The sequence below is a fragment of the Oncorhynchus nerka genome, linkage group LG25, assembly GCF_034236695.1.
Source record: "Oncorhynchus nerka isolate Pitt River linkage group LG25, Oner_Uvic_2.0, whole genome shotgun sequence".
Classification (NCBI taxonomy): domain Eukaryota; kingdom Metazoa; phylum Chordata; class Actinopteri; order Salmoniformes; family Salmonidae; genus Oncorhynchus; species Oncorhynchus nerka.
In genome coordinates, this window is record NC_088420.1 from 15,330,181 (window position 1) to 15,352,855 (window position 22,675).

Here is a 22,675-nt window from a genome sequence, read left to right on the forward strand (position 1 = left end):
GAAAGCCTTGGCCAGTTCGATGAAGACGGCTGCACAGTACTATCTTTTATCGATGGCGGTTATGATATCGTTTAGGACCTTGAGCGTGACTGAGGTGCACCCATGACCAGTTCAGAAACCAGATTGCATAGTGGAGAAGGTACAGTGGGATTTGAAATGGTCGGTGATCTGTTTGTTAACTTGGCTTTCGAAGACCTTAGAAAGGCAGGGTAGGATAGATATAGGTCTGTAGTTTGGGTCTAGAGTGTCTCCCCCTTTGAAGAGGGGGATGATCGCGGCAGCTTTCCAATCTTTGGGAATCTCAGACAAAACTAAAGAGTGGTTGAATAGGCTAGTAATAGGGGTTGCAACCATTTCGGCCGATAATTTTAGGAAGAGAGGGTCCAGATTGTCGAGCCCAGCTGATCCAGATTTTGCAGCTCTTTCAGAACTTCAGCTGTCTGGATTTGGGTGAAGGAGAAGCGGGGGGGGGGGGGCTTGGGCAAGTTGCTGCAGGGTGTGCAGAGATGTTGGCTGGGGTAGGGGTAGCCAGGTGGAAAGCATGGCCAGCCATAGAAAAATGCTTATAGAAATTATCCTTAATCGTAGATTTATCGGTGGTGACAATGTTTCCTATCCTCAGTGTAGTGGGCAGCTGGGAGGAGGTGCTCTTATTCTCCATGGACTTTAGAGTGTCCCAAATTTTGAGGGAATTAGTGTTACAGGATGCAAATTTCTGCTTGAAAAAGTTGGCCTCTGCTTTCCTGACTGACTGCGTGTATTGGTTCTTGACTTCCCTGAACAGTTGCATATCGCAGGGACTATTCGATGCTATTGCAGTCCGCCACAGGATGTTTTTGTGCTGGTCGAGGGCAGTCAGGTCTGGAGTGAACCAAGGGCTATATCTGTTCTTAGTTCTGCATTTTTTGAACGGAGCATGCTTATCTAAGATGGTGAGGAAATTACTTTTAAAGAATGACCAGGCATCCTCAACTGACGGGATAAGGTCAATATCCTTCCAGGATACCCGGGCCAGGTCGATTAGAAAGGCCTGCTCACAGAAGTGTTTTAGGGAGCGTTTGACAGTGATTAGGGGTGGTCGTTTGACTGCTGGCCCGTAACAGATACAGGCAATGAGGCAGTGATCGCTGAGATCCTGATTGAAGACAGCGGAGGTTTATTTGGAGGGCCAGTTGGTCAGGATAACGTCTATGAGGGTGCCCTTGTTTGCAGATTTAGGGTTGTACCTGGTGGGTTCCTTGATGATTTGATGATTTGACTTCTATTTCTGACGCAGATCGCACTGCAAGTCCTGCCCCTCCCATCTACTCATTGGTTTATAGAAGCAGGTACCCACGTGCCATCTCCCCGGTATCTTATTTGTGCCATCTCCTCATTGATAGGATGCAGCATCATCTAGATATGTATGCAACAAAAGTTCAACATTCACCTTCTGTTACCATTTCCGTCAAGCCGTCTACACATACAGTTGACTCATACGTTTGATAAATCCAACTTATGCGTCAATCACACCAACAGCGTCGTTGCATTTCGGTACACCAGAATTACAATCTGAAACACTGCATTTGCCTTGCAGCATTGCATTGCAGAGGCAGATGCAGTGCATTCGGTGTGGTGCATACAGTGGATTTATTGAACATATGTGTCAAACTGTATGCATAGAGGAGGGAGCAGAAGGTGAATGTTGAACTTTTGTTGCATACATATCCAGATGATGCTGCATCCTATTTTGAGCAGCGTGTTCAAAGAGTTATGCACCACACCTAACGCACTGCAACTGCCTCTGCAACGCAATGCTGCAAGGCAAACGCAGCATTTAATTGGAAATGAATGTAATTCTGATGTACCAAAATGCGATGACTTATAAGGGCACAGAGTGAGACCCAGATGCAGACATGGGAGGCAGACGGTTCGAGTCTCTTGATATTTATTATAATCCAAGGGGCAGGCAAGAAAATGGTCGTGGACAGGCAAAAGATCATAAACTAGGTCATCCAGGAGGTACAGAATGGCAGGCAGGCTCGAGGTCAGAGCAGGCAGTATGGTCAGGCAGGCTGGTTCAGAGTCAAGGGTCAAAACTGGGAGGACTAGCAAAAACAGAAATAAGGACGAAAAAACCCAGGAGCACAGAAAACCACACTGATTGATTTGACAAGACGAACTGGCAACAGACAAACAGGACACAGGAATAAGTACCCAGGGACTAATGGGGAAAACAGGTGACACCTGGAGGTGGGTGGAGACAATCACAAAGACAGGTGAAACAGATCAGGGTGTGACAATGACGCTGTCGGTGTGTTCTAAGTGTAAATCATGTAACGCTAATTCATTTAAAAATTATTTTGTCAGTATACCATGAAGAATAAAGGGATATAGTTCACAAACTGCATAAGAAACTGCAGTCTATAACATTATGTTCACACAATGAAGTACAGTAATTAGCTAATACTGATTAAGCCCTGAATGCTGATTGGCTGACAGACATGTTATATCAGACCGTATACCACGGGTATGACAAAACATGTATTTTTACTGCTCTAATTATGTTGGTAACCAGTTTATAATAGCAATAAGGCTCCTTGGAGGGTTGTGGTATATGGCCAATATACCACGGCAAAGGTCTGTGTCCAGGCACTCCGCGATGCGTAACACCAGCCCTTAGCAGTGGTATATTGGCCATATACCACAAACGTCAGAGGAGCCTTATTGCTTAAATCTACCCTCCTGTCTCTCCTCCAGGTAAACTAATACGCCTGGGAGAGAGCTTGACCAGGATGGAGCTATTCCTCTTCTTCACCTTCATACAGAGGTTCTTGTTCTCCATGCCGCCCAGAGTGAAGCCCGTGATGGGACGACAACTTTGGCATCACCCTGTCACCCGTTCCCCATGACATCTGTGCCACCCCGCACCAATGAGAGGGCACGGATCCATTGAGATGGTATGGTTTCTTCACGCCACAGTAACAGTTAACATAATTACATGAGAAGTTTCACTCATCATCAATAAGCTCATAATAATCATACACCCTGTTTTGGGAAGTAAATAAGTAAAGTAAACACATTTTGTATATAATGACTTCCAGAAATATAATTTCCAGTAAAAAAAATGAAGAATTTGAATGCAATTCTAATACACCACTCTTACAATATAAACATCATGATGCACCAGCTGGATGCTGGAATTCTCTCCACCTCTACCAATATTTCCTCAGTTAGAGTACAAAATATTTTAGACAGGCTTGACAAACAATGCTATTTATCTTCATCAACCAGTTCATGCAGGGCCTAGTCCTACACAAATTCATATCAATCGTATTTTCTTGATTCCTCACATCCTCCCTCCTCGTCTCCTTCTCAAGGCACATTCCTCCAATGTATTTTGAGAAGGAGGCAAGGAGACAGAACACAAGGAATCAACAAAATACAATAGAGATTCACCCAAGGTGTCTCATCGAGGCAAGGCACAGATTTTGAAGGGCTTTGGTCCACTGGTGATGCCCACCTGGCCCTCCAGGCCCATCTCCCAGCCCCGTGGAGGTGTGAAGGTGAACCTCTGGAGCAGAAAGGTGAAGAACAGAAACAGCTCCATCCTGGCCAGCTGCTCCCCTGGACACATCCTCTTACCTGAGAGAGAGTAGAGCACACACACAGATACCTTTAACATGAGGATGGAGTGTGTGTGTGTGTGTGTGTGTGTGTGTGTGTGTGTGTGTGTGTGTGTGTGTGTGTGTGTGTGTGTGTGTGTGTGTGTGTGTGTGTGTGTGTGTGTGTGTGTTTGTTCTCCACTCTTCCACCCTCCGTGTCTTGGCAGAATCTATGGAAAATGAAAACCCGAACCATTCTGTTTAAAGACCCTGCAGTAGCACATTTGATTTTCAACAACCATTTCTCTGGTAGGGAGGATTGAAGGAAGATAGCTTTGTGATACACGTTTGGGAGACTAATTAGGGGTTTCTGTTATGAATTAACAGTAACATTTTACATTTTAAAGGGTAATAGAAACAGAAAGTACATCTAAGCAAAGAGATGTATTCAATCCACTAATACTAAACATGTGCATTTAACATAAACACATCTCTACATTTAGTATTTTGATCATTGACAAGGTTTATTTGAGCTATGGTCAGCGCCATTTTAAATTGCCATAGTAATGACTGATGCCAGTGCCACTGGCAGGAATCATCAAATTGTCTGTGGTGTTGAAGCGTCATTGCATTTCGGCACACCAGAATTACATTGATTTCCAATGAAACGCTGCGTTTGCCTTGCACCATTGTGTTGCAGAGGCAGTTGCAGTGCGTTCGTTCGTTCGGTGTGGTGCAAACGGTGTGGTGCAAGCTATACTGTTACTAGCTGCCTAGTGTAGTTACCATTCCTTTCCAATAGATGGGATCAACAGCTAGTTGAAGTCACTGCTCTAGCGACAGGGACACGGGGTTAGTGCGCGTTGAGAGTTATTTTATTTTATAAGCAAGTTTCTGGTTAAGCTTGAACCTGTCGTTATAGTGGACAAGCTAATCAATACTATTTTTACAAAAGGCGCAGGCAATATGTCTTGAAAAAAAGGATAGATTTACTCAATTAACTGGTTTTATTCAAACTCTTATGTTCAAACTCTATGTAAATGGCTTTGCTTCTGGGTATGCGCGCCTTAGGGAAGAAACGACACACACCGTACACCTCGTCTAATTCTCCCTTGTGCCCATAGGGTGAACTGGCGATAAACTGCCAGCCTGTATGGTAAGCAAACAAAATCATTGAAGTTTGTCTGATACCGAAACTAAATCACAATGTATCTATGAGCACGCCCCGTTATTGGTTAGAATGAGATTTCATAAATCATGACGCTGTCTGCGATTAGAACTCCGGTCGTCTAATCGATGGTAAATGTCTTACCATCGCGCCAAAAGGCGCTGGTGAAACACATCGTTATAAGATACTGATTATATATTGTAACGACCCTCGGTTTATAAGCACGGAAATCAACCTTGCCGCACGAGTATGCTTTTGTGGCACAGTTGATAGCGCGCCAGTCCTCGGACTAGATGGTCGAGGGTTTCATTACAATATATTGAGCACCTAACCACTACTGATATTAAACGTACATTATTTCATTCTCTGTAATAAACTAATTCTCAGACTCGGAGCTACTCTGTAAATGTAGCTATTTTTGGGAGTTCCAAAATTCTCTCCTGCCAGTGATGCATCAATGCTAATATGGCGATGTACAGTTCCAATCCTAGTGTTTCCAGTCCCCTTTAAACGCATGTTCATAATACATTACCTATAGAAAATGGGATAAAATTGTCTTTTTTGACAAATTTTCCATTTTTATCCAGGAAATGTCCAGGATTGAACTGGTTAGGGGTTGCATACTCATCTCTGTCCTGTAGGATTGGTTTTAACATTGGAAGCACCATCATTCCCTGTGCAAAACAGAAGAGTCAATTTGTCAAACATCATTGCCAGTAAAACCTTCAGTGTGAAGTCAACATGCACTATTGAACCAGCACGCATCAACTCAAACATTCAGTTGATCATGTACTCCAGCAGTAGAATCACAACATATCCATCGACCCTACACCCACCTTGGGCACTAGATAGCCCGCCACGGTGGTGTCCTTATTGGCCACTCTGGGAGGCGTGAAGGGGACGATGTTCCCAAACCTCTGGATCTCATGGATCACAGCGTAGGTATATGGCATGTCGGCTCGGTCATCCATTGAGGGCTGGCGTGCCGAACCTATGACCTCATCGATCTCCGCTTGCACCTTCTCTACGGATGGAGTCAGAATGAGGAAGTTAATGATTGGCTAGGGCAGATGGCTGCATAGCGCATGCAATATAATGGATTAACAAAGCCATAAAACAAGTCATTTTCCTGGTAAACCCTAGGCTATTATAACAGAGTATTGTTAGGGCCTGTTTACGCTTAACGCCTATTTCCTGAACACAGATGAAGCCTAGTTCTGGATTCAAAAACATGCTCAATGAAAATGTTCTATTGTATCTGGGAAACCAGCCATTTGAAACCAACATTTTTTAATACTAATAGATGTGTTCCTGCCAGTGTCACACTTTGAATGTCGGGGTACTTGGCCATGTACAGCATTGCCCAGAGAAGGGTGTTGGACGTTGTTTCTGTCCCGGCACCAAACAGATCCACCACGCAGTGCAGAAGGTTCTCCTCAGTGAAGCCAGCCGCCCCATCCTGATTCTGTAGGGGGAATGGTCATCAGGTGATGTTAAGTTGAGGGCAAATCATCAGGCTGTGGGGAGTTTGCTGACAAAGTCATATTAAACCACAAATGTAAAATTTTCTTGACAAAATTTGCCCAAAATATGACAAACTATATTAACACGGCTATCGTAATTCTAAAGAAATGAGAGTAGATCACAGAGAGTAACTGTTAAAGATAGAATAGACCTGAAAAGGTCAGGCTGTGGTATTACCTTCTCTATCTCTTCTAGGTAACAGTCTATGTAGTCTCTGGGGTTGGACGGGTTCCTGTCCTCTTTGTGTTTCTCTACTTCCTCCTTGATAAACTGCTTTATGGTACCAAGGTTGATAAAGGCTGATTGGTGCCTCCCAGGTAAATAGTGCAGCAATGTGGGAAACTGATTATACATCTGTCGAAAGAACATGAAATTAGCCTGAGATGGTAGATTTCCTGATTACAATGTGTGTCCTTGCAGATGCTGTGCACTATAATTCACTTTGCCAAAGAGATACACTGATCACCCAACAGAGAATAGCAGACACGTCTGTGTCGTTGTAACCATACCCGTCCACAGAAGGTAGCAGGCAGCTGTAAAATGTCCTCAGAGCATTTCAGCATGTGTTGGAAGTGGTGGTCGTTGTATTCAAACCTACAACCAAACACCAGGGTGCAAACGATGTTGGCCACTGCATTGTTGGTGATGTCTTCAGGGTTAAAGGGCAGGCCTGAAACAGTTCAGAGGTTGGGTCAAAGATGGTGGATAAATGAAGATGTCTTACTCAGACAGTTTAGACACAGATGGAACAATGAGACAGATATTTCACCGGATGTATAAATGAAGCAGCTGGTTGACTTTTCCAAACAAAAACAAATACGGTGATGACAGGAAGCCCAGTGGCCATCAGTGGGAGATCATGGACCGAGATGGATTGTGGCCAACATTATGAAACATTTGATCTCAATACAGTTTTCTGTTCCAAAAACTAAAATCTGTTATGACCAGATTGGACTCAGTTTTGTAGATTTTACCCTTTGCAAAAAAAAAAAAAAATTGTTTAGAACTAGTGCAAGGGTGAATTGAGTTATTGCACATGCACACTTCACGGAGTAGGCATTCCCCAATGGAAATATGCAAATAACTACATCTCAAGATGCTTGTTCATAGCATTCATTTACAAGTAGAGAGAGAGGATTCCTTGATCAGAGACTGTTGGAAATGAAAGCTAAGAAACATCTGGACTTCACAATAGCAACGTTTTGGGTTTGAACGCCAGATAGCAATTAACCATAAAACAACTAGCCATTCTGGATAAGAGTGTCAGTTAAACAACTGAGACTGTGGTTCATTCCCTGGTTTGGGCACCATAAGTGTAGCATAAACGCTGACTTCACCTCTCTCTGCCAAGTAGACATCACACAGGAAGTGGCTTTCCTGGAGGATGGAGGTCTCCAGAGTCTTCTTCCCCACTCCAAAGTATTTGAGCGTGGACACGGCAAAGCGCCTCTGCTGCCGCCACATGTGACCGTTAGAGGAGATCAGGCCTAGATAACCAACCAAGACATAGAGACAATGACAGAATTACTAAGATTAAATATAACTAAATAGGACCCAATATGATTGTGTGGTTCTGCCTGATGGGTCATTCTTGAATTGTGGTGGTAAATGCTTTCCGTTAACTTTGGCACCATTTTGTAAAAACACAAAAACGTGACAAATAATACATCTACTGCTGTTATTTAATGTGAAAACCAAGTCCTTTATACCGAAAAACATATATTTTTATGTATTGTAGAAAATACTGGGGGTTAGCTATTTGGGGCGGCAGGGTAGCCTAGTGGTTAGAGTGAAGGGGCGGCAGGGTAGCCTAGTGGTTAGAGCGTAGGGGCGGCAGGGTAGCCTAGTGGTTAAAGCATTGGACTAGTAACCGGAAAAGCTTCAAGTTCATATCCCCGAGCCGACAAGGTACAAATCTGTTGTTCTGCCGCTGAATAGGCAGTTAACCCACTGTTCCTAGGCCATCATTGAAAATAAGAATTTGTTCTTTAACTGACTTGCCTAGCTAAATAAAGGTAAAATAAAAAATGTACTTGTCCCACTGGTGATATGTAGAAGTGCTGTGAAATGCTTTGGGGATTTAGAGATATTATTTTGAATGCTAGACAGTGAAAAAAAAGTATTCATGTTCATCGTATAGAGGAGACCAAGGCGCAGCGTGATATGAATACATTCTTCTTTTAATAAAGAAAGAACACTAAACTAACAAAACGACCGTGAAGCTATATAGAACGAGTGCTGACATGCAACTACACACAGACAACAACCCACAAAACCAAAATGGCAAGCTAAATAGGATCCCCAATCAGAGACAACGATAAACAGCTGCCTCTGATTGGGAACCAATTCAGGCCACCATAAACCTACATTACCTAGACATACAAAAAAACATAGATATACAAAACCCTAGACAGGACAAAAACACACATACCCACCTTGACCAAAATAATACATAAAACATAGATAACTAAGGTCAGGGCGTGACAACTAAAGATATTGTACAGATCAATAAAAACAAAGAAGGCTATTAAAACACTTTTTTTTACTAGCAGAATGTGTTTCCTTCAGTGTTATGTCCTTGTTGTTACCGCCTTGAAAATCACTGATCACAAAGATATACAAGGATCTTGAGCATCATCTCAAGTGGCAAACTGTTATTGGGGGAGGGGTCTATATGAAAGAAAATTATGTCATAAATGTGATGATTACATTGATCATGTGGTGTGTCTAAATCCAAAGCCTCACTTGGTGTCAATTTAAATAAAGAGAAACAACATTGTGAGCAAAATGATTAATCATATCACTTTAGTAAATGTTTTTTAAAGGATTGTGACCTCCATTCTAGAAAATGTACCAAAAATGTCTCATTGGTGTTATTACTCTTACTGGTGGCACAATGTCATAATGGTCAAACTAATTTCAATTAATTAAACCAAGGTTTCCCAAACTCGGCCCTGGGGCCCCTCCTGGGTGCACATTTTGGTTTGTGTACCCGGGGGGGACCCAGGAGTTTGGGAACCCCTGCATTAAGCTACCATATTAGCCTACCCAAGCCTCTGCTTATCCTGTCGTTCAGGGGGTAAGATGGCCGATCGGTGAAGGCTTCGGCCTGATCCACAAAGGCTTCCTTAAAGCCTCGGAGACCTGAGAGGAGCACACAGCGGTTCCCTCCACCCAGGTCTAGTGTAGTCACATCCCCGTAGGTCTCTACAAACTGTAGAAAACACACTTTAGTGAGCATGTCACACTAAGCACACTAATTACATCATCATTTATTAGATTGGTTATTTACAAAAGAAACAGATGATTACAGAATGACTAGATCCAATTGGTCACTGAGTATAGCATATTTTGTTCTTGTGGAAAAGCCTATGGAGATGTGGGGAAAAATGTGCTATCTAGAACCTAAAAGGGTTCTTCGGCTGTCCCCATAGGTTAACTCTTTAAAGAACCCTTTTTGCATCCAAGTAGAACCTTTTTGGGTTCCATGTACAACCCTTTCCCCAGAAGTTTGTACATGGAAAGCAAAAGACTTCTAGCTGGAACCAAAAAAGGTGTTCCTATGGTGGACAAACAAAGGATCCTTTTGTAACCTTTTTTTCTAAGCGTGTATAATTTGAGCAGTTACACACGACCTTATCTCTCACGTGTCCTTACCTTTTTAAAGGAGCCTATGTGGTCCTTGATGCTGATATTCAGCATATTCCCAACAAAAGGCAGGGGGAAGGGGCCTGGTGGGTAGTTCTTAGGCGGCAGATCATGGATGTACTTGGTCACCAACAGAACCAAGAGGAACAGGAGGACCCCCTTGGTATCGATCCACTGTCCCACCAGACAGACTAACGCCTCCAACATGGTGGAAACCCTCACTGAACTCTCTGGTAATGCGTACAGAGGCAGTAGAAACCCTGAGTATAAGTCTTCACTCTTAAGGCATGTATTAGAAGATCACGTGGTCAGCGGACAAAACCGTAAACTTTTCTCTAGAATAAACAAGTCTTATTCTGTAAGAGAACATAAATCCATGGAGGACTGCAGTGATATAGAGCAGAGTTCAACAACTTCTAGCTTTCACAAATGTAAACACATTCCTTGCCTCTCCGGCCAAACCAATGAGGAAAAGGTTTCCTAAAATGGTACATACATTTGTAGTTTTGTGTGACCCAGATGTCTCAGCCTGTTCAGACGGACTTTTACTGGGGCAAGAATTCAGTCTGGGATATTCGTACATTTGTTACGCAATAGCTGCACAATGAAGGTCTCTGTGATAGGCTAGTTACACAAGGGAATATTTGCCTGCAATGTGCCAATACAGACTACTACATTCTATTTCCTAATATTTTCACGTGTAGACAATCTACATAGAGAAACTTTCACTTTATTATATCATTGATCATTTTCAATACATTAAATATCACAAACTATAAGCACGTGAGAGCTATATTACATAACAATACATAACAGCACTATCCACGTAGTAAAGGTCAAATCCAAACTCGGTTCACAAGATCAACAATAATCAACTAAACTGTGAAGGGCTCTCTTGCATTACATAACATGTTTTTCAAAACATTATTTTCCCTTCCTACAGAACTCTTCCCTCCCTGTCACCCTCCTCAGGTGAAGAGAACCTGCCCAGAAACAGAATGGATTGGGTCTGGTTGTGTCTAATGAAGAAAATAAAGGGGTGGTCTGCCGTGAAGTAATGCATGTTACTGAAACCGTACATTTTGCCCTCTGCCCCTGTGGACGCGCCTGCCTCTGTGCCTCTCTCGTTCACGTCTACGAAGGCCTTGTGGGCTACAGTGGATAGGTAGACTTCCTCTTCCATCGCTGCACTCATCCCAGATAGATCTGCTCTGTCCTGGTCGAACACATCCACCATGCCCAGCGAGGCCAGGGGTGTGTTCAGCTGATAGTCCTCCTGCAGTTTAAACTTGGGGATTGAAACGTGGACTTTGGTCCTCGTGCCCATTTTCTGCCGTTTGGTCCACTTGTGGATCCTCTTCGGTGTCAGCTCTCTCCCCAGCTGTGTCAGACAGTGGAGAATGACAAACGGGATGATGTAACCACAGGAGGTTGGTGGCACCTTAATTGGGGAGGACGGCCATGTGGTAATGGCTAGATCGGTATACGTGGAAAAGTATCAACAACATCAAACACATGGTTTCAATGTGTTTGATTCCATTCGCTCCGTTCCAGCCACTATTATGAGGCATCCACCCCTCCACTGGATATTAAACAGCACAACTCTATATTGGCGGTATATGGACCTTGCTGCCAGTCTTACATACAGTATGTTACGCATTTAAAAGGTAAGAAGAGATATGTTTTTGTAGTCAGTTTGTGGAGTAATTTGTTTTGTGACATATTACTTTCCAAGCAATTAAATGACAGCAGAGGTTTTCACTATATCTACATATGAGTAGAGGCTGTTGAGAGGAGGACGGCTCATAATAATGGCTGGAACGGAGCAAATGAAAAGGCATCAAGCCATGTTTGATGTATTTGATACCATTCCACTGATTCCGCTCCAGCCATTATCACAAACCCGTCCTCCCCAATTAAGGTGCCACCAACATCCTGTGCTTCATACTGGAAAAGTTGTGGATGTATGATCCACAGAGTATTGAACCATGGTCTTCCACGCAACACAAGACTAATAGTCCTCTGAGCTGTCGTGACTTCACTTTAACATTAATCTGAAGACTGTTATTTATCTAAATTACTGAAATATGTTTAATTGTTACCTAATTAAATTAATCATGTAACGAGTAGCTCATTAGGATCTGGGGCACCATGAGAGCGGTTCTTTAAAGAGTTACCATCTCCCCAATTAAACTCTAAAGGGTCTTTACCTATCACATCTATAAACAGTCAACTAATTAATCATAACCTCGTATCATATCGTCATTCTGAACAGTCGTAACCTCCTTGCATCTGCAAAAACCCGAACCTTACTTCAGTACTACACAAATTGGTATATTTATTTACTAGCTAATTAAATGGTAACACAGGATAAACATACACAGTTAATACGTTAAAAACAGGTCCCTAGCGGAATGACAACAACGTGGCTGCTTGTTACGAAAGAGATGGAGAGAGCGGGACAGAGACACTTAACATTGGTACTTTCAGAAACTACTCTCACTTACAGTAACCATATACTTTGCACACGAACCGCCGCCTTCTTCGAGTAAGAAATCATGAATGCATTTACATGAAATGCCTTGGTTCGCCGGATCTCTCTCTTGGAAAGGGAGTTGGGCCTTTTCGCGGCACACTTGTAAGGCTCTGATTGTTCAAAAGAGTTCCAACAAGTCTTCTACCTTTGTTCTCCTCTGTAGTTGTCTGGTATCTGGTGACTTGTCATGTAGTCCTGAACAGAACTACATAGTTTATTTTTCTTCCATTTGAAGATGCTTCTTTGAAGATAGGCTAGCCAGACGTGTAGATGGTTCCCAGTGGGGTCATGAGAGTAGCGTAATACGATTGTTTGAGCAGAGTATTAGAATGGTCCTACTTAAATTTGCTTTCGAAGATACTTTACTTAGGACAGCTAATCAGCCATACCAGAGATTGTCCGGGAGGTGACTTTATCGTCTCTACCTCATGTTGAGATTCACAGTTCAAACCACTTTAAATGTGCAGCTGCAGCTTTATGCTTTTCTGGTCTAGTATGTTAATTTCTTGACTCATATACAGTTTGTTTGAAATGGGCGGTTCCGTCAGGCTGACACACTCTCTGACCTCACTCTGGGGGCGTGACTTGTCACTTGTATAAAGTTTTATGTAAAATAATTATCTCTTATAGTTTCTCAAATCACATTCCTCTCTTAACAGAAACACTTTCATCATTTTTCATATTACATGCACAACGCATAGTATGGAAACTTCGTACATGTAGTGAGTATACTTTCCAATTTACAGTATTTCCTTCAGAACATTTTTAATGACATCACAAAATAACAAACAAAATTACATTAGTGTTCTGTAGATCGCCTCTGACCATTCCCCACGTTCTATGTTAGATATATTGTTCCAGTATTTGCTTTTGAACGTGTTAGAGTTTCGTCAAGAAAGGTCTCTTGAAACAAAGGACATGCCTTGGTGAATATTGGAGAGGGAGACCTGAATCTTTGTTAGTTGAGAATTATCTGTTAATTGAATGATTAGAATATTCCGCCCTGAAACATATAATTGTATGGAATTGATTAAAATGTATGAAATCATAATCAATAAATGTGTAGTCCTAGTCAGAATTAGGGTAAAACAATATGTCTTTATGGTATTTTAAAACACAGACTGTCTGAGCTCGGTGTCGACCTGACTAGAGATTTGGGAGAGAACGGGGAGTATGTCTCAAGGACAAGGTCACTAATCTCTGTCGCCTGGGTAGTGAGACAGACAGTGTGTGTGTAGCAGGACATTGTGTGCGTCTGTTTGTGTGTATGTGTGTGCGTCTGTTTGTGTGTGTGTGTGGTGTGAATGTATGGGCGTGAGAAGTCAGTATAAAATGAAGGTCTTTGTATTGTGCTCGCCAGAACGTTCCCGTGAATAAACCTTTTTGAATATTTAGCTGGGCCTCCGTCTGTTTCATTCGACCAGGATCTTACAAATTCTGGTTTGCAGACAGAGTAATATAATTAAATTGGGTTATGTACCTTGAGAACATAATTCTCTTATCAATCTTCTCCCCTTGATTTACGACAGGACGTGAGTTGTTAATCACCACTAGCTCTTTCCTTCCTCTGATTGAAGTTATTCATTGCATACCTGATCTGACCTATTTAGATTCTCATGGACAGTCATGACAGAGCTAAAGGCTGGGTCAATAGTGGTTTTGGCTACACCTACCTCCAGTAACTGGTCAGGGTAATTGGAATCTGCAGGCAGAAGGAAGAACATGCTCAGCTCCTCCCCTTTATATGGAAGCTCCAGGATTTGGAGTTTGAATTGGGGTATGTAGTTGTATGGTAACTTCTTGACTTGAACCATCATCTGCACCTGTCTTTTCTCATTCTGAAACCACACAAAAGAGGCAGGGTCATACATCAATAATCACAGTACAAATGACCATAGATTCTGCCAAGACACAGAGGGTGGAAGAGTGGAGAACAAACACACACACACACACACACACACACACACACACATACACATACACACACACACACACGTAATCAAGAACCATGTTTAAGGACTTTATTTCCACAAGTTTTATGGCTTGAACAATTGGTGGGGCTGGTTGCAATTATGCAATTGTTGCAGACAGTGGATTTTCCACACTGATTTCAGAAGTATGTTTTTATGACTCAAATGGAGGATTCTCAGACACTGTAGTTCTCTCACCTCATTGACTTGAAAGGTGTGTTCCATGGTATCAGCTTCATGGAACTCACTTATCCATTGTGCTTTAAAGTAGACTGCATTCACAAGAACCAACCTGGTCATGCTGCTTAGAGTGCCAGGTTTCAACATCAATTTAATTTTATCTGTAGATAAAGAACACAAATAATTAACGGATCCAACTACTGAAGTTGGAGCAGACACATCCTTACATTAATGTACAATAGTTAGATTTTACACTCCTGATTTACACCAGTCATCTTACTGTCTGTTTTCTTTTCCACCCAGCTGTTGATTTGTGCTCTGGACTCCTCTGCAGCCCCTATGAAGTCCATAGCCTTCAGCTCTGCATGGTAGAACTTCTGTGTGGCTTCAATGAACTCCTAGAGGAAGCCTAAAGAGTCACTCTAAACTAAAGCAGCTGAGCGTTTTACCAAACAGTCTAGAGTAGAATATTTCCAATGGTCATGAATTTATTTCCTATATTTACACAATTCTCAAGTTAGGGGAAAGAGGAATGGCAACATTTGCAAACAAGGCAGTGATATTCAGTAGGGTTACTGCCTGCTGCTAGATATTTGGGAAGTAGCTGGTCTAACTCACTGGGAAGAAGTTGAAAGTCTCTTCTCCACACAGGCAGTTGACCAGTTTCAATTGGTATGAAGCTGAGGGTTTGTTGATTTTTGAGCCGAGTTTTTGAAATTCAGAGTGGACATCAGTGGCAGTGTCGAGACACAGGGTCTAGGAATAGTAGAATGAGTGAGTAGTATTTCTTACACACACTTACCAGGTTGAGTGCTGTGGCAAAGACAGACAGGGCTGGTAAATTATTATATACACATAGAACAAAATTGGTTGCTGGTGTGTGTGTGTGTGTGTGTGGGTGTGTGTGTGTGTGTGTGGGTGGGTGTGTGTGTGTGGGTGGGTGGGTGTGTAGGGCTACCTTTGCCATCTGTTTGGCGGTGTCTCCTTTGGCCCCCAGATAGACCATGGCCAGAGCTGAACTGATGCTCAGAGGGGAGAAAAATATGTTTCCATCTGCATGGTTTTCACTCAGTGTACGGTAAAGGTCCAGAGCAAACGCTGTGTTTGAGTTCCGAACAGTGGATGAAGGGTTGCTGAAAGGTATTGCCTCACCGTCTTTGGACTTATTTGGACTTTGTTGCCGAACGCAGCCGCTGAAACCAGATCCCATCTCAACTCTGCAAAGAATTATGGATGAGAAAGGCTACTCATCCATAATTGTTGTAATGACATCAATATAGATTATATTAAACAGATGTCTGTCTGTAAACAATGGCTGGTTGCGGGACTTTGGAAAAATAGAGATAAATATAGTCTACTTACATTGGTGTTTGTCGTTGCTCTGAAACCCCTTTTCCTTCTACCGTTTATTGAGGACACTTCTTTTATAAGTGGGAGTGGTTGCAGGAGAAGGAGATGAGGATGTGGTTTCACTTTTCTCAGTGGTTCCCTCTCCCATCGACTCTGTGTCAGTATCATAATCCTGGTTTAGTTACCACTTTACAAGCTATAGAAATAGGCCTCATTGTAAATATACATGTATCTATGTGGGTCTTACAGGCACTAAATGGTATTTTGACCAACCATATCAGATCTTTCCACTTCAGATCTTTTTCAAAGCTGATCTGATTTTCTGTTCCCAAAACTAGATTATGAACAGAGTTGACTAAGTTTTGTAGGCTTTACCCTTTGTAAAAGTTTATTAAAACCGAGTTGTTTAAAGGAGTACAATAGGATCTCTCAGGCTCGTACTTGATTCTGTCCCCCTTCTTGCTTGTTTTGCCCACTATGACTCTTGTTCCCATTAGAAACGACAGGTTGTGGTCTATCTTGGTTGAGCTATAAACATCTTTGGTTGGGCGTTGCCAAGATGTACACTCGTTTGAATTATTAAATGGCGACATCATGTGGCCAAGGCAGAAATACACACAATGAAAGCAAGGCGGAAAGAGTTTATGAATCTATTTCTTTATTTCAAATCCCTAAGGTCGATGTCTGCGCCCCCCGCTGAAATCGAATTAGCATCATACAAAAATCTCCATACAAATCCATCAGTTTAAACTAGAAATATCTGTTTTTTGCATTGGATGCATCTCAATCCCCTCTGGAAAGATGAGACTCACGAACACGATGGTGTTTTGCTATACGACCCCCACAAGCTTGTTGGGACTCCTCTGAAGTCGATCTGCCAATTTATGTCTGTAGCGTCCGAACAGTTTGGGCTACACGCTAATATGACCCCTCTGTGGGTGAGACTCTCACATGTTACATGTTGGTTGTTTTGCTCAAGGACTAGGACTCACAAGACTCACAAGAATGGAAATATATAGAGACTGTTTGGTGGCAAAAAATAATGTCCAAAATAATAACAAATGTTTCCTGATCTTTCTTAAATCTTTCAGATATTTTCCATGTAGTGATACTTTAAAGCATGGGTGTCAAACTCTGGCCCGTGCGCCAAATTTGGCCCCCGGGGTAATTATATTTGGCCCGCGAGACAATACCAAATTACTACTAGAGCTGGCCCGCCGGTATTATACAGCACATTCACCACTAATACTACGAATCCCATAATGCTCTGCTGTTTTCGCGCGCCAATCAGGACAGGACCCAGAAACGCTCTCTCCTCTGTGACAGTAGTCATAGCAACATAGACGCTACAACTGTCAGCGAGCTAACCCTTCCCAAAAATGGCGAAAAGAAAGGCAGAAAACAGGAGCTTTCTGGACAAGTGGGAGGCAGAATATCTGTTTACATATGTAAAAGACAAACCTGTTTGTCTTGTTTGTGGAGTCAACGTGGCTGTAAGTAAGGAGTACAACATTAGACGACACTATGAAACGAAACACCATGACAAATACAAGGACCTGGACATGACTCAAAGGAGCCAGAAAGTAGAGGAGATGAAAAGAAGTTTGGTTTCACAACAGAATATGTTTAAAAAAGCCACATCACAAAGCGAGGCTGCCGTAAAGGCTAGTTATATAGTGGCAGCAGAGATTGCAAAATCAGCCCGGCCCTTTAATGAGGGAGAGTTCATGAAAAAGTGCATGATGAAGGTTTGTGACCTCGTATGCTCAGAGAAAAAACAAGCATTTTCAAACGTGAGCCTGAGCAGGAACACAGTAGCTGATCGCACATGTGATCTTGCCACCAATCTGTATGACCAGCTGATGGAAAAGGGAAAATATTTTGTTGCGTTCTCCCTCGCTGTGGATGAGAGCTGCGACGCATCTGATACTGCTCAGCTGTCAGTCTTCATCCGTGGAGTGGACTCAAATCTGTGTGTTACGGAGGAGGTATTAGGATTCAAATCAATGCATGGCACAACCACAGGAAAGGAAATCTTTGAGGAGGTTTCCAAATGTGTAACTGAAATAAAGCTGCCGTGGGATAAACTCGTTGGATTAACGACAGATGGTGCGCCAGCGATGTGCGGTAAAAAAGAGTGGACTGGTAGGCATGGTTCGGGAGAAGATGCGGGAAGAGAACTGTGCAGGTGAGCTAACTGTTTACCACTGCATCATACATCAGGAAGCACTGTGTGCCAAAGCCCTAAAGATGGAACATGTTATGACCACAGTAACACAGGTAGTTAACTTTATAAGAGCCAAAGGTCTAAATCACCGCCAGTTTAAATCTTTTCTGGAGGAGTGTGGTTCGGAATACGCAGACGTGCGGTATCACACAGAGGTGAGATGGCTAAGCAGAGGAAAAGTACTGAACAGATGTTTCGAGCTGCGTGAGGAAATATGTCAATTCCTGGAAACCAAAGGGAAGGATACAGCAGAGCTCCGGGAGCAAAAGTTCCTGTGTGGGCTGGCCTTTCTCTGTGACATCTCGAGCCATCTCGATGCGCTGAACCTGCAGCTTCAGGGGCGGGGGCGCATCATCACAGACATGTACGCTGCAGTGAGGGCCTTCAAAACTAAACTGTGCCTGTGGGAGAATCAGATGCTGCAAGGAAACCCTTGCCATTTTCCCTGCTGCCAATCCATAAAAGCGCAGATCTCTACCGCCGTGTTCCCATGCGCACAGTTTGCTGAAAAACTCAGTGTTCTCGCTGCTGAGTTTAGCCGGGGATTTGCCGACTTCGGTGCCCAGAAATGCAAGTTTGAACTGCTTAGTAATCCCTTCTCAGTTGATGTGGAAAATGCACCAACCAACATCCAAATGGAGCTGATTGAACTCCAGTGCAACGACACGCTGAAGTCAAAGTATGATGCTGTGGGCGCCGCACAGTTTCCACGGTTCATCCCTGACACAATGCCTCAGCTCTGCACCCAAGCTGCTCAGATGCTCTCCATGTTCGGCAGCACTTATCTATGCGAGCAACTTTTCTCCTCGATGAAGATGACCAAAACAACTCACAGGAGACGTCTGACTGATGAACATCTTCGCTCGATACTGAGGATTTCTTCAGCTCAGAGCTTGAGCCCAGACATTGATGAACTAGCATCCAAGAAGAGATGCCAGGTATCTGGCTTGGGCACATCAGATTAGACCAGTGTGCAATAATTAACGTTTTCTTTATGCACTTTTTCTTGCTACAAGGCATGGGCTTGAATGGTTGATTGATTTATTATCATTTTATTTGTAAAATTATTAGCCAGTGGAAAAAGTTTATTTTGGTATTTAAATCAGAAGGCTGCAAATAGAAAAGAGGCATACAATTTTTATTTAAATTTTATTTATTTAATAAATGAATGCCATTGATGTGTTTTTTCATTTGAAATTCGATTTTGCATGTCTCCACTATTAAATTATATATTGTATGGTAATAAGCGATGCTTGTTCCATATTCAATGTTAAAGCAAAACTTGTTTGGGTCCATATTAAAAGGTTAATTTGTTCAATGTTGGCCCGTGACTTTGTTCAGGTTTACATTTTGGCCCACTGGGTATTTGGGTTTGACACCCCTGCTTTAAAGGGTCTTAAAATTCAAAATGCACATGACCAAGGGTGCTCCATTCAAGGGCACCAAGGGTGCTGATGTCCCCATTAAAGGGGACATCAGTAATTAACAGAACATAACACTTGGTATGACCTTCTTTAAACAATTCCATATAGCTTAGGGGAAACCCTGTCCCCACCCACCTTCATTAATACCAAGCAATAGACTTGCAGCGGGGTCTATGTCCTATCTCCTCTGGATTCTTTCCTCCATGACCCAGAAACCGATAAGTGTTGGTGGAGTGTGTCAATTTGTTAGTAAGCAAAAGGAAAACGGTTCTCCCCTCATCGACACCCTCCTTTCAGCGTGGAAGGCAAGTGTAGGCTATCCCACCAATAGAGATAGATAGAGAACTCATCTTTGTATCTGAGGAACCACTACTTCAAGGTCTCAGAGCAAGTGACGTCACCGATTGAAACGCTATTTAGTGCGCACCGCTAACTAAGCTAGCCGTTTCACATCCGTTACACTAGTGATGTGTACACCTGCAACCGTCTGCAATTGCTAATAACCCATCGGAAACCGCAAGACTATATGTCAAAAAGTGAAAATCTGAGGCCCGCACCCGACCCTAACCAGCTAATATAGAAAATTAACTGCAGGCTACAGTCCGAGACAGCGGAATATTTTTTTTGACAGGGGGTGCATGATTCTTGTGCCTAATTTATATATGTTTCTGCTTATAATTTCCTACATTTTGGTAGGCTACTTGTTAGTCAACTTGTCTATAAATAGATACAGTGCATTCTGAAAAGATTTTTTTTTTACACATTTTGTTACAGCCTTATTCTAAAATGGATTAAATTGTTTTTCCCCCCATCATGTATCCACACATAATACCCCATAATGACAAAGCAAAACAGGTTTTTAGATTTAAAAAAAAGTTTCTCCCATTCCTCTCTGCAGATCTTCTCAAGCTCTGTCAGGTTGGATGGGGAGCGTTGCTGCATAGCTATTTTCAGCTCTCTCCAGAGATGTTTGATCGGGCTCTGGCTGGGCCACTCAGAGACATTCAGAGACTTGTCCCAAAGCCCCTCCTGCGTTGTTTTGGCTGTGTGCTTAGGGTCGTTGTCTTGTTGGAAGGTGAGCCTTCGCCTCAGTCTGAGGTCCTGAGCGCTCTGGAGCAGGTTTTCATCAAGGATCTCTCTATACTTCTCTCTGTTCATCTTTCCCCGATCCTGACTAGTCTCCAAGTCCCTGCCACTGAAAAACATCCCCACAGCATGATGCTGCCACCACCATGCTTCACCGTAGGGATGGTGCCAGGTTTCCTCCAGATGCTTGGCATTCAGTCCAATGAGTTCTATTTTGGTTTCTTCAGACCAGAGAAACTTGTTTCTCATAGTCTGAGTTCTTTAGGTACATTTTGGCAAACTCCAAGCGGGCTGTCATGTGCCTTTTACTGATGAGTGGCTTCAGTCTGGCCACTCTACCATAAAGGCCTGATTGGTGGAGTGCTGCAGAGATGGTTGTACTTCTGTAAGGTTCTCCCATCTCTACAGAGGAACTCTGGAGCTCTGTCAGAGTAACCATTGGGTTCTTGGTCACCTCCCTGACCAAGGACCTTTTCCCCCGATTGCTCAGTTTGACCGGGCGGCCAGCTCTAGTAAGAGTCTTGGTAGTTCCAAACTTCTTCCATTTAAGAATGGTGGAGGCCACTGTGTTCTTGGGGACCTTCAATGTTGCAGACATTTTTTGATACCCAAATCATGTCCAATCAATTGAGTTTATCACAGGTGGACTCCAATCAAGTTGTAGAAACATCTCAAGGATGATAAATGGAAACAGGATGCATGCACCTGAGCTCAATTTCGAGTCTCACAGCAAAGGGTCTGAATACTTATTGTTATAATGTATATACAGTTGAAGTCGGAAGTTTACATACACTTAGGTTGGAGTTATTAAAACTTGTTTTTCAACCACTCAACAAATTTCTTGTTAACTAACGAATGGGTCTTCCAAATGGACAATGACCCCAAGCATACTTACAAAGTTGTGGCAAAATGGCTCAAGGACAACAAAGTCAAGTTATTGGAGTGGCCATCACAAAGCCCTGTCCTCAAGCCTATAGAAAAATTGTGGGCAGAACTGACAAAGCATGTGCGAGCAAGAAGGCCTACAAACCTGACCCAGTTACACCAGCTCTATCAGGAGGAATGGGCCAAAATTCACCCAACTTATTGTGGAAGGCTAAAAATGTTTGACCCAAGTTCAACAATTTAAAGGCAATGCTACCAAATATGAATTGAGTGTATTGAAACTTCTGACCCACTGGGAATGTGATGAAAAAAATTAAAGCTGAAATAAATCATTCTCTCTACTATTATTCTGACATTTCACATTCTTAAAATAAAGTGGTGATCCTAACTGACCTAAGACAGGGAATTTTTACTAGGATTAAATGTCAGGAATTGTGAAAAACTGAGTTTAAATGTATTTGGCTAAGGTGTATGTAAACTTCTGACTTCAACTGTATATATACATATATATTTTTTAAATACATTAAAACCTGTTTTTGCTTTGTCATTACGAGGTATAGTGTGTAGATTGATGAGGAAAATTTCCAAATTACATCCGTTTGATCGGTTGTAAAGATATTAAGCCGATGTGAGAGGTTATAGACCTACAGTCAGTGTCCAGATTTCAGTTTCCATTTAACCCATCCGAACAGTAGACTACAGTTCCCTTGATGTGCCATTGGCCTATTTGATGTCCCCATCTTGTGACTGTCTAATTTGTATAGCGCCTCACAATTATCACGCTCCTATCATCCTCTTTAACTACTTCACCAAATCATTCCCAAACATTACTTTTCTGGCCCTCACTTCTCTTTATTTTAAACTCTCAATTTTGCAGCTTTTCTCTTATTGAATTAAACTCCGATGTTGTCCTTTTTGCCTAAGTGGATCGACAACCTTTTTCTGCCCGCTCCCAAAAGCATATGATTGGCGTGTAGGCTATTTCGTGTGAGTAAAATTAGATGGTGCGTCATCAGCACTCCATTATTGGTTAGACCGGCCATAGCCAGGTGCACCGCTGGTTTACATAAAGGGTTAAGAACTAACGTAGCAG

The 22,675-nt window shown here is 42.6% G+C and overlaps 2 protein-coding genes across 2 annotated transcripts; both read right to left on the minus strand.

Moving 5' to 3' along the window:
- Nucleotides 1-1,910: 1,910 nt before the first annotated feature.
- On the minus strand, nucleotides 1,911-10,539 carry LOC115109071 (cytochrome P450 2J4-like). Its single transcript, XM_029633646.2, has 9 exons — nucleotides 9,934-10,539; nucleotides 9,325-9,490; nucleotides 7,614-7,763; nucleotides 6,786-6,946; nucleotides 6,454-6,630; nucleotides 6,079-6,217; nucleotides 5,589-5,776; nucleotides 5,285-5,426; nucleotides 1,911-3,624 (listed from the first exon to the last, which is right to left on the minus strand). The coding sequence occupies exons 1-9, from the start codon at nucleotides 10,129-10,131 to the stop codon at nucleotides 3,449-3,451; spliced, it is 1,497 nt and encodes a 498-aa protein (XP_029489506.2). The 5' UTR covers nucleotides 10,132-10,539; the 3' UTR covers nucleotides 1,911-3,448.
- Nucleotides 10,540-10,627: 88 nt separating this feature from the next.
- On the minus strand, nucleotides 10,628-16,043 carry LOC115109072 (leukocyte elastase inhibitor-like). The gene is made up of 7 exons (XM_029633647.2): nucleotides 15,973-16,043; nucleotides 15,569-15,853; nucleotides 15,229-15,366; nucleotides 14,891-15,008; nucleotides 14,629-14,771; nucleotides 14,134-14,298; nucleotides 10,628-11,305 (listed from the first exon to the last, which is right to left on the minus strand). Exons 2-7 carry the CDS (start codon nucleotides 15,818-15,820, stop codon nucleotides 10,862-10,864), a joined length of 1,260 nt encoding a protein of 419 aa, XP_029489507.2. The 5' UTR covers nucleotides 15,821-15,853; nucleotides 15,973-16,043; the 3' UTR covers nucleotides 10,628-10,861.
- Between the last annotated feature and the right edge of the window lie 6,632 nt (nucleotides 16,044-22,675).

What these genes read in the sequence shown, in the direction of transcription:
- LOC115109072 (XM_029633647.2), bottom strand. Translation starts at nt 15,820, where the DNA reads ATGGGATCTGGTTTCAGCGGCTGCGTTCGGCAACAAAGTCCAAATAAG. An exon ending in AGACTTTCAACTTCTTCCCA is followed by an intron (nt 15,009 to 15,228) that starts GTGAGTTAGACC and finishes GGCTTCCTCTAG; the next exon opens with GAGTTCATTGAAGCCACACA. An exon ending in ACACCTTTCAAGTCAATGAG is followed by an intron (nt 14,299 to 14,628) that starts GTGAGAGAACTA and finishes GTGTGGTTTCAG; the next exon opens with AATGAGAAAAGACAGGTGCA.
- LOC115109071 (XM_029633646.2), bottom strand. Translation starts at nt 10,131, where the DNA reads ATGTTGGAGGCGTTAGTCTGTCTGGTGGGACAGTGGATCGATACCAAG. An exon ending in ACCTAGAAGAGATAGAGAAG is followed by an intron (nt 6,218 to 6,453) that starts GTAATACCACAG and finishes TTCCCCCTACAG; the next exon opens with AATCAGGATGGGGCGGCTGG. An exon ending in TTTTATCCCATTTTCTATAG is followed by an intron (nt 3,625 to 5,284) that starts GTAATGTATTAT and finishes ACTCTCTCTCAG; the next exon opens with GTAAGAGGATGTGTCCAGGG.